This window comes from Molossus molossus, unplaced genomic scaffold, assembly GCF_014108415.1.
Source record: "Molossus molossus isolate mMolMol1 unplaced genomic scaffold, mMolMol1.p scaffold_m16_p_15, whole genome shotgun sequence".
Taxonomy (NCBI): Eukaryota; Metazoa; Chordata; class Mammalia; order Chiroptera; family Molossidae; genus Molossus; species Molossus molossus.
This window is the reverse complement of record NW_023425350.1, coordinates 24,264,485-24,276,608: the sequence shown is the minus strand read 5'-3', so window position 1 is coordinate 24,276,608 and position 12,124 is coordinate 24,264,485. Positions and strand designations below refer to the sequence as shown.

Sequence of the window (12,124 nt, the reverse complement as noted above, 5' to 3'; positions counted from 1 at the left end):
ATTTTGCTAGGTTGTTTACCTTTTTATTATTGAATTGTAAGAGTTTAAATATTCTAGATACAAATTCCCTTGTTTGATATGTGATTTGTGAATACTTTAATTTTGTGGGCTCTTTTTACTTTCATGAGGTATCATTTGCAAAATAGAAGATTTTAATTTTGATGAAGATCAATTTATTTACTTTTTCTTTTTTTTTTATCCTCACCGAGGACATTTTTCCATTTTTTTTATTCAGACAGAGCAGGAGGGGGAGAGAGGAAGAGAGAGAGAGAGAAACATCGACGTGAAAGAGACACATTGACTGGCTGCCACCCACACGACCCAACCAGGGCCGAGGACAAACTGCAACTGAAGTACATGCCCTTAGCGGGAACCGAACCCGGGTCTCTCTGGACCGCAGGCTGATGCTCTAACCGCTGAGCCAAACTGGCCAGGGCAATTTATTTACTTTTTCTTTTGTCACTTATGTTTTTGGTGCCATAGATATCTAAGAAGGTTTTGCCTAACCCAAGGTCACAGAGATGTACTCCTATGTTTTCTTCTAAGAATTTTATAGGTTTAGATCTTGCATTTAGGTCTGTGATCCACTTGAAGTTAATTTTTTTTAAAATCCTAACCCAAGAATATTTTTCTATTTATCTGTAGTCAGAGTGGGAGGGAGAGAGAGAAACATCGATGAGAGAGAGAAACATCGATGTGAGAGAGACACATCGACTGGTTGCCTCCCACACAATCCCAACCAGGGCCGGGGACGAAACATAGCTAAGGTACGTGTCCTTGTCCAGAATCGAACCCGTGACTCATTGGTCTACGAGCTGACACTCTACCTCTGAGCCAAACCGGCCAGGGCTGAAGTTAATTTTTGTATTTGGTTTAAGGAAGGGGTCTAATTTCATTTTTTACATGTAGCTATCCAGTTGTCCTAGTACCATTTATTGAAAAGACTGTGTATTCTGCTCTGGCTGGTTTGGCTCAGTGGTTAGAGCATCGGTCTGTGGTCCAGAGAGACCCGGTTTGGTTCCCACTAAGGGCATGTACCTCGGTTGCAGTTTGTCCCTGGCCCTGGTTGGGTTGCGCCAGTGGCAGCCACTCGATGTGTCCCTTTTACATCGATGTTTCTCTCTCTCTCTCTCCTCCTCTCTCTATCTGAATAAAAAATGGAAAAAATGTCCTCGGGTGAGGATAAAAAAATAATAATAATAAAAATTATTAAAAAAAAAAAAGAAGAAGACTGTGTATTCTTTTTCCATTGAATTGCCTTAGAGTCTTGTAGAAAATCAGTTGACCAGAAGTATAATAGAGGTGGCCAATGTTTTACTTTGTTTCTAGTATCTTTTGTCATATACAAATTTAAAATTCTAATGTAGTTCAGCCGCTGTGGCTCAGTGGTTGAGCATTGACCGATACACCAAGAGGTCGCTGGTTCAATTCCCGGTCAGGGCACATGCCCAAGTTGTGGGCCAAATCCCTAGTGGGCATGCACTAGGGGGCCAGTTGATGTTTTCTTTCATCAATGTCTCTGTCTCTCTCTCCCTCTCCCTTTCTCTCTCTCTAAAAAGAAATCAATAAAGGAAAAAAACTTTAATTCTAATATCCAATTAATGTTTTGCTTCATGGTTTGTGCATTCCTTAAGAAATATTTCTTTATCATAAATCATAAAGATATTTTCCTACATTTTTATTTGAGTTTTAAAACGTTTTTCACATTTAATATACTGTTTTTGTTTAGATGTATTGATATCCTATTAGTATAAAATTCTAAAATTTATTTAAAACTTTGCCAGAACCTTCCAGTTTGGGAACAGACACAGATATACCAATGGATATTGACAGTAGTGATATGAACAGTGATGGTAGTAGGGGCTTGGATGACACGGAAGAACCATCTCCCCCGGAAGATAAAATGTTCTTCCTGGATCCATCTGATCTTGATGTAGAAAGAGATGAAGAAGCTATCAAAACAATCAGGTAATACATGTTTAAGTATTGCAAACTACTTCCAAAGGGAAGGTCAGTCCAGGAGCTCCATTAATGAAGAAAAATCCACATCTCTTTAAGTAGAATCAAAATGTAATTTGAAATCTAATTTAAATTATGGCTAATTCTTTGACTTGCACCACAGTATTTCAGAAATAAACTATATTACTCTTTCCATCCACTCAAGATGGAAAGGTATGAGGATTCTGTTTTCTTAAAGAGAAAAATGCCTTGTTTAATTATAGTCTAGATGTGATATCTAGCTGTGAAGCAGCTTCCCCAAGGTGCCAGAATTGAACCACCAGTTAAAGCAACCAGTTTCACGCAGATTACCCGATGTTAGAAACATGGTAAGACTATATACCTGAGACTGTTACACGGACATGATGGTGACAAATTTAGGGGCAATTTTTATTACTATCACAATTAATCTTTGTGAAAATGCCGTTTGCTTATAAAACTTGTAAATATTACCTGTGTTAACAGAAATTCAGTATTTTGTATACACAGCCTTATAAGGATATACTTCTTTGTTGAATGTTAACATTTTGGCAGCTTTTGTTTTTCATTGACAACAAAGAGGTATTTAAAGGAAATCGGTCATTTATCAATCTGACACAGCAGTGTTGTCATTCATTTTGCTTATTCTTAAATTACAGTTTTTATTACCATATCGTTATTCACTAAAACATGTTTACCAAATTTGGAGAGTATTGAGAGAACTTAGTTTCCTAAGTGAATACTTCATGATTTTAAGAAAAAGTATTTAACTGTTAGAGACTCAAAAAATAGTGGGTTTATTGCCCTGGCTGGTTTTGCTCAGCGGTTAAAGTGTCGGCCTGCAGTCTGGAGAGACCCGGGTTCGGTTCCCGCTTAAGGGCATGTACCTCGGTTGCAGTTTGTCCCCGGCCCTGGTTGGTCGTGCGGGTGGCAGCCACTCGATGTGTCCCTTCACATCGATGTTTCTCTCTCTCTCTGTTCCTCTCTCTCCCTCCCGCTCTACTTGAACAAAAAATGGAAAAATGTCCTCGCAGAGGATAAAAAAAAATAGTGGGTTTTTTAATACACACCCCCAAAATTAGTCTTTCTTCAGACACACTGTTACTATTTCAGTATTACCTGATTTGACTCATTACATTATTTTCTTAATATCTGTAAATAATTTTTCCCCCAGTATCTTCTAGAAGTACTAACAACATGAACAATGGAATTTGACTTTTGAATCATGAGGATTTGAGAAAAGGTGTTTCACCTTGTTGTGAACTAATTTATCATGCTGCCTAGGGCAGAAAACTTTCTCAGTTCCGAATGAGACCCTCTCTCAGGCGCCAGGTCTTCTAATTGGGGAGGATTCTTTCTGTTCTGTTCATTGTTTTCTTATGTTTTATGACCTCTGGAAAGTATTTATGACAAATAATAAGGACTTACAGTGTTATCTTAATCTTTTATAGATCAACTATATTCGTGTAACAGTATAAATTTATTCTTAAGCCATTAAAATATTTTAACTCATTATCTTTTAAAAGGCTTAACTTACAGTATGCATATGATTTTTCAATTGAAATGATCAGTATTTATCATAAATATTTTATTTTAGTCCATCAACAAGCAATAATATTCCGCTCATGAGGGTCGTACAGTCCATCAAGCACACAAAGAGGAAGAGCAGCACAATGGTGAAGGAAGGATGGATGGTCCATTACACCAGCAGGGATACCTTGGTCAGTAACCACGGATATTTAAATATAATAGTGAAACTTTGTTATGTGTTTTATTCTGTACATTACTATATTAAAAACAGAATGAGATATATATATTTGAATAGAATTTTTAAAAGGAAGAATAGTGAATATATTGTCTTACGAACTGGTGGAGCAGTAGAAGTTCAGAAAGGGTCTAAAGATAGACCCTTTGCAACAAACACCAAATGCATAATCTACAAAAGAAATAGTTGATAAGCTGAACTTGATTACAATTAAAAACTTCTCTATGAGAGATAATGTCAAGAGAATGGAGAGACAAGCCACAAACGAAGAAGATATTTGCAAAAGAGACCTTTGACAAAAAACTATTCTCTAAAATATGCAAAAATCTCATAAAACTCAAGAGTAAGAAAACAGTGCTATTAAAAAATGGGCTCAGGACCTTCACATATACCTTGCCAACAAAGGTACACAGATGGCCAATAAGTACATGAAAAGATAGATGCTCCATATCATATGTCAACAGGGAAATGCAAATGAACGATATACCACTATACATATACTAGTATGGTTAAAATCTAGAACATTGACAAACATTAAATGCTGATGAGGATACAGACTATCAGGTACTTTCATTCATTGCTGCTGGGAATGCAAAATGTTAGTCACTTAAGATGAAAACTTATGAATGTTTATAGTAGTACCTTTATGCATAATTGTCAAATCTTGGAAACAATTCAAGTGATCTTCAGTAGCTGAAAAGTGAAATGTGGCACATCCAGACAATTAAATAGTATTAATAGCTCAAAAGCAATGAACTAGCAAGCCATGAAAAGACATAGAGGAACCCTAAATACCTTTTACTAAGAGAAAAACCAATGAACAGAGTTCACAGACAAGGAAATACAAATGACTCTTAAATATAAGAGCATGATCTTAAAATGCAATTTAAAATTTCACTGAATATCAGTTCTTATTTATCAGTATAGTAAAGATCAAAAAGCTTAGTAACATACTGCATTTGTGAAGGTGTGAGTAAACAGGTACTCTCATGTTGTTGATTGGCCTTTAAATTGGCCTTGTTATGTAGGATGATTTAATACTGTCAAGCAAAATTACATGTACACGTATCTTTTGACCCTGGAAGCCAATCTTTAGAAATTTAGCCTATCTGTGTAATATGTATGTATTTGTGTGTGCATGCACAAAATTCTGTAAAAGGATTTCCAAAACCTAGTAACACTCCTATACATACGTAAGGTAGGGGTGGTGTATGAGCGATGTATAAGTGGAAGTGTACTTTTCACTATATATTTTTTATATATTTTCAGAATTTTGAACCTCATGAACTTTAAACCTATAAAAATGTATTGATTTATTAATCGAAATGAAAGGAAAAAGAAAAGTACTTGGGATGAATTATTATTTTTTAACTTCACAGTTTTATGTTCTTTATTTTATAGAGAAAGAGGCATTATTGGAGACTTGACAGCAAATGTCTAACATTGTTTCAAAATGAATCTGGATCAAAGTATTACAAGGTAAAGATATCATATTTTTTAAAAATGTACTTGAGCCCTGGCCGGTTTGGCTCAGCGGTTAGAGCGTCCACCTGCGGTCCGGAGAGACCCGGGTTCGGTTCCCGCTAAGGGCATGTATCTCGGTTGCAGTTTGTCCCCGGCCCTGGTTGGTTGTGCGGGTGGCAGCCACTCATGTGTCCCTTTCACATCGATGTTTCCCTCTCTCTCTCTTCCTCTCTCTCCCTCCCACTCTGTCTGTACAAAAAATGGAAAAATGTCCTCGGATGAGGATAAAAAAAAAAAAATGTACTTGAAAATATTGTATGTTTTCCAGATATATCTGAATAATATTCATTAATTGTTACATTGAACTATACCTATTGGGACTCTGCCTAATATAGTTTATAGAAGTCACTGCTCAGTTCTTTGTTGTTGAAGTACTTGTCCCCTACCCATCCTTATCACCCTCCATAATAGTTCTGCTTCAAAATGTTCTTTTGTTGTGTGTTTCTGTTTTTGGTTTGCCTGTCAGGTTGTTGCTGCTTTACTTCTGGTACTATGACTTAGATTAAACTGTTTAGAAACTCACATGACCATTGCCTGTCCAGAATAGGCCAACATGGTATTCGGTGTTTCTCTCACCTTCCATTTTACCTTAGAACCCAGTTCCCAAATGCTTCTTTTGGTTCCGTCTACTCTGTATAGTGTTCTTTGCTTGGCTTGCTCCACATTTTGCCCTGTCACTCACTCACTGACATCAGCAAGATTGTAAGTGTGCCAAGTGTATCAGTAAGAAAGAGAATAGAAACAAATGACTTAAATTGTGTTTGTTTTTTTAATAAAATGTTTTGCCTTAGGAAGTGGACTAAATATAAATGATTGTTACAGCTATGGACAGAACCAGGATGGAGTGCTCAAACAACCCACACTGACATTGTAATTTGCTGTTATTGTTTCTGCTTTATACTCCTTTTGGGTATATATGTATCTTATAGATAACAGCCAGTAGAGGAGTAGTCGTTGATCTGATTTAATGACAATTGGAAAGTGACAAGTATTGGATATAGCGACAACTGGCTTCCTAACTCCCCTCTTCCCTTATATTCTAATGACCTGCGATAGGCCTGAATCACTGACAGTTGTTATACTCCAAGCTTTGCCTCTGGCCTTGCCAGACATGCAGATCATTCAAGGCAGTAACTATCGTAAGATTTAATTGTGCTTTCCATAGGCCACATACTTGTGTTCGTCTTAATAGCATTTATTAAAAATTTATATCTTTGATTGTTTATTATATTGAAAATAAAAACAAAGACGTTTTATATTTTCCAATGCTTAACTTTTTACTTCAGGAAATTCCGCTTTCAGAAATTCTACGCATATCTTCTCCACAAGAGTTCACAAACATTTCACAAGGCAGCAACCCACACTGTTTTGAAATCATCACTGATACTATGGTATACTTTGTTGGTGAGAACAATGGGGACAGCTCTCACAATCCTGTTCTTGCTGCCACTGGAGTTGGACTTGATGTAGCACAGAGCTGGGAAAAAGCAATTCGCCAAGCTCTGATGCCCGTTACCCCTCAAGCCAGTGTCTGCACTTCGCCGGGGCAAGGGAAAGATCACAGTAAGCAATAAGCTTGTTGATGGCTTTTTTTCCCTCCTTTGGTTCTTAAGCATTTTGTAGTGTGGTCATGTTTTCTGTATGTATTTTTAATGCTCATTTTGAGCTTCATCTGTTGTAACCAGTACCATTAGTTAATTCCTTGTACAGGTATGTTGGTTATAGTGTGTACATACAGTCCCCTAAAGCTAGGCCCCAGAGTCAGTCTTCTTACATTTAAATCCTGGCTTGGCCAACTTGCTATGTGATCTTAGATGAGGGCTCTCTCTAATAGTACCTTCTTTATAGGGTTTTCATTATTAAATGAAGAACCTATAAGATATACAGCAGTGTTTGGCATCCATGAATTCTCATTGGATTAACTTCTAGTATTAGTATTTTGCTTCATGGTGGGATATAACAGGCTATAAAGTGTTATGGTTCACATCAATCTGTGAAGTCAGAAATACTCATTTCTTTTAAATGAATTAAAACATTCAGAAATATTAAAAAACCATTGAAACATATGTCCTTTGCACCAACAAATCTGATAAAGTTTGAAGTGAACACTTAATCAGAAAACCATAGTATATGGCACTTTTCCTCCATTAACATTATGTTATTTATGGGAAAACATTATTTACTAGACAGATATATTTCAATTGAAACATATTAACCAGTTTCTAAATATACTTTATTTCAGTTCATTGTATTATTTTGTGCAGCTATTCTTGGCATTATGCTAGGCCCTGAACTAGAATACAAAGAAAACCAGAAATTTTAAAAGCTATTTAAGGAGATAAGACATAGGCACAAGTGTAAGGTGGTACATAAAGCAGTAGAGTGCAAAAATGAGTAATACATTACTCAAGAAATTTAGATGTGGATAGGAAGAGTTTAAACAGAGACTTCATGGTAGAAGAACCTGATTTGGATTTTGAGCTTGAATCTCAGGTAGGTTAGGATAGGCAGGGCTAAATGTTAGAGGTGGATGGGGTAGTGTTCTCTAGTTGAGATAAGTGTGATCAAAGGGACAGGAGTAATGACCACGAACATGTTTGGTGTCTAATATTGATTATTAGAAGGTGAGCAGATAGATATACACAGTGCTCCTTAAGTTTGGAAGGGATTTTAGACAGAATGTAATATATTTGAATAAAAATCATGGACCTTTTCCCCAGTATAACACAGACACATGCACACACATTCCATATAACTGGATTAGGGGCCTTCGCAAGCCCATCCATGGACCTCCTCCCTAGGGTTAAGGGTTCCTAAAAGCAGAATTAGAAGGGTTAGAGTGAGAATTCTGGAGGATGAAACCCCAGTTCTGCCGCTTACTAGCTATGTGATCTTGGCCTCTGCATTTCTCTAAGGTGGGAATAATAAATGCTCTTCATGCATTTAGCACAGTTTCTGACACATTAGTGAGTTATTATTGTGTTGCTCCAGCTGTTGCTGTTCTTTTAGCAATCTTTCTGGAGCAGAGTTCTCCTGGGAAACAGTAGAAATTAAAACTGGATGGAGGCCTTTGAAACAAAATAAATATTAACTGAAACTGGGAAACTGAAACTACTGAAAAAGCAGTTTTCGAGACATTAATTTTGTGGATGCTGTGCTTTTTTGTTTCATTAATATTCAATATTTGAAATATTTTTAGACTTAAAATGGAGTTTGTCACAGTCATGTTACTTATTTTTAATGTATAATTTACTTACATTTTCTTGTTAATGAAGTTTTATATTTTTATATTTGAGTTATAACGGAAATTTCATATCTTGTTTCTTCGCATTGTCTCCAAGTGTCTGGATGGTTGGTTATCTTGTCTCTTGCTTACTTTCCATGTTTCTCTTTTCCTTGTTAATTACTTACTTTCTTCCCAAAGTAATATAAACATTTAAACTTTATAGAAATATATCACATAAAACCAGAAAGTACTCCCTATACACATAAAACACCATCCCCATTCCCAATTCTATATCTTCCCCCTCAGATTATTAATAATTATTAATAATTTGGTGTATATTTATTGGTTTGGGGGGGGTTGGGAGAAGGAGTACCTATGCTATATATTTTGATATTTTTATTTTTACCACAAATGTGGTCATACTCTGTGTTCTTTCTACATCTTGCTTTTATCCACTATTTAATATATCAGATTTATTTCAATGTGACTATATAGATTTACCTAGTTTTTAATTTTTTTATTAAAGTAATGTATATGCTATTTATGTTTCAAAAAATACAAACCAGCCCTGGCCGGTTTGGCTCAGCGGTTAGAGCATCAGCCTGCGGTCCCGAGAGACCCGGGTTCGGTTCCCGCTAAGGGCACGTACCTCGGTTGCAGTTTGTCCCTGGCCCTGGCTGGTCGTGAGGGTGGCAGCCACTCGATGTGTCCCTTTCATGTCGATGTTTCTCTCTCTCTCTCTCTCTCTTCCTCTCTCTCTCTCCCACTCTACCTGAACAAAAAAATAGAAAAAATGTCCTCGGGTGAGGATAAAAAAAAAAAAAATACAAACCATATAGAAGTGGATAAAAGACTATAAAATCTTTGTTCACCAGCCCTAGCTCTCTCACTCACCCGAAGTAATGTTTAGATAATATTCCTTTGTGTGGATGTAGCATATATGACCGAACCAGTTTCCTCTTCCTGAACTAGTGCTGCTTGTGTAAACTTTTATTTTAATAAATGTTATTACATGATATTAACTGAATGTTAGCTAGTGGTTTAAATTTAAAATACTGTGGGTGTTCACGTATTAGGAAATATTAATATTGTTAAGTCATATACTAACAATTTTGTTCTTTTCTTATACATCATTCTTATATTTTACAGAAGATTTGTCTACTAGTATCTCCGTATCTAATTGTCAGATCCAGGAGAATGTGGTAAGTAAAAATGACCCTTTCTTTGTATCCTTGGGTCTCATATCCATGAATTCAACCAACTGCAAAACAAAAACAGTATTTTTGTTCTATAGTTGGTTGAATCCTCAAATGCGAAAGGCGAACAGTGTTTAAGATTTGGAGGCGTCAAAGGTAATATGTTGATTTTTTTACTGCATAGGGGTTGGCACCCCTCACCCTCCATGTTGTTCAAGGGTCAGCTGTACAGATTTTTTTATATGTCAGGCACAGGACATCTTTTAATTTACTCAGAAATCTAGTGAGATAAATGCTATTATATCCACTTTATCAATGAAGAAATTGAGGCTTAGAAGACTAAATTATTTAATCGAGTGACTGCCATGAGACTGGCACTGGCTAGGAATATAACACTAAACAAGACAGAGACCCCAGCTTCATGGAGGGTGACTTTGACTAAAGAGCTACTGAAGGCATTAGAGAGTGCTCCCCCACAAGATTTTTCTGACAACCATCATTTTTTTTTTTTTTTAAAGGAAAGGGATAAAATTAAGGAGTGGATTTGAATTACAGACTTCCTCGTACATACTCTTTTCATCAGTTTTTCTAAACTAGCCTAATCTTAGTAATATGAACCTTTTAAGTTTTTTGTTTGTTTTTCAAATCAAAGTTGGCAAGTCTCTTTAATGGTAAAACTTTATTCTTAATTTTTGTTTATTTACTTTTTATAGATCACTAGTTAACAAATGTAAGATTTTTTTTTTTTTAGTCAAAGCATTTTTCCCCAGTGGTCTTCTAACAGAATACATTATGCTTGCATATTGAGAGTGATAGTGTGAAAATCAGGCTTACTTTCCTAGAACATAGAAAGCCAGTGTTTCATAAAATATTGCTATGAAAATTAGCTGCCTGTGTCATAAAAACAAAAATGTATTTAAGTGTTTGAATGAAGAGTCAGAGATGTTGACATTGCTTTTTGTAAAGGTAAATTATACTTACTGCTTACTCTTTTCTAAATAGGACATCAGTACTGTTTACCAGATCTTTGCAGATGAGGTGCTTGGTTCAGGCCAGTTTGGCATCGTTTATGGAGGTAAGTGGCTACAGCCATTTATATATTTTACATACTATAGAAAAAGGGTGAAATTTAAAACATCTGCCAGCTATTACATCTTGTCACAATTAAGTAGCAGAAAGAATAAGAAAATTCGTTTCACAATAGCGTTACTTTAGCACTTCTTGTAGCTCATATATATTTGTGTGGGAAAAATAAATGGTTTGAAATTGTGCTTGTTTACTGAAGTATATGTCCTACAGGTTTTCCAACACAAATGGGACCATTTGTTTACTGTTTGCTCTGTGACTTAGGATATTGGCAAAGTCATTTAACTTTACTGTGTGCCTCAGTATCTTCATCAGTTTAATGGAGCTAATAAAAGCTACTCTGCGTAGTTCACAGGATTGTTAATATTAATTAAACTTAATGTACATAAGGGTATTTTATAAGTTATGATCCACATTACAAAAGAAAAGTAATGTTAAACCCTTGTCATCCCTTTCAAAGACTTATAGTAGTCTCCTAGTTGGCCTTACTGCCTCTGGGCTTGCTCTGATATTTGGTTAAATCACTCTGTGCTGACTCAGTGAACCTAGAATAAAATTAATTCATTGGTACAATGTTTCCATTTTGACAAAGTCTCTGAATACCAAGCGAGGATAGTTAACTATCATTTATTTAACAAGGTAGATTATTTTTCACCAAACAAGTTGATTCAAATTTTCTGCCATTTCAAATAATGAAACTCCCTTTATTAGGGGCAAATAATTTATTTCTCAAAATTAAAGATGAATGAAAGAGAAAGAACAAAATGAGCCAAAGAAAAGAAACATAAGATTAAATTTATATAAATTTCAGTCTGTGGACAACTTTCTAATAAAGCTTTTGTATTGTATGTGTCAATTTGCTGCTTCTTTTCTATAATTTTTTTTTTTAATAGGAAAACATAGAAAGACTGGAAGGGATGTGGCTATTAAAGTAATTGATAAGATGAGATTTCCCACAAAACAGGAAAGTCAACTCCGTAATGAAGTGGCTATTTTACAGGTAAAAAAAAAATGTTGCTTTATGTTGGTTTTAATTTTTGATTTATGAATTTTAAATCAAAGACTGCTTAATGTATTTATTCTTTAGTGTATTGATAACAATAAGATTCAATATACTTATAGGAATAACTTTTTTGTTTGTGTGTTTTCTTTTGTATTGGTCTCTGACCTTTTGGCTCAGTGAGGTGGTGGTGAGCATCTGAATTAACTCCTTAAGTTCTTTTTTATAAAGGGAAAATCAGCCCTGGCCGGTTTGGTTCAGTGGTTAGAGTGTTGGCCTGTGGACCAAAAGGTCACGGGTTCAATTCCCGGTCAAGGGCACAAACCTGGGTTGCAGGTTTGACCCCCCCC

At 35.7% G+C, this 12,124-nt stretch overlaps 1 protein-coding gene across 4 annotated transcripts in view; it reads left to right on the top strand.

The window, feature by feature from the left end:
- Positions 1–12,124, top strand: part of PRKD3 (protein kinase D3) — a 73,258-nt gene that overhangs the window by 41,905 nt on the left and 19,229 nt on the right. For all 4 annotated transcript variants that reach the window (XR_004959720.1, XM_036263325.1, XM_036263323.1 and 1 more), the window contains exons 8-14: positions 1,785–1,968; positions 3,575–3,698; positions 5,144–5,221; positions 6,553–6,829; positions 9,642–9,694; positions 10,691–10,763; positions 11,668–11,774. Coding sequence is in view for 3 of the 4 variants with exons in the window: in XM_036263325.1 (XP_036119218.1) it covers positions 1,785–1,968; positions 3,575–3,698; positions 5,144–5,221; positions 6,553–6,829; positions 9,642–9,694; positions 10,691–10,763; positions 11,668–11,774 (896 nt within the window). In the remaining variant the exon portion in view is untranslated. The remainder of the gene's footprint in view (positions 1–1,784; positions 1,969–3,574; positions 3,699–5,143; positions 5,222–6,552; positions 6,830–9,641; positions 9,695–10,690; positions 10,764–11,667; positions 11,775–12,124) is intronic.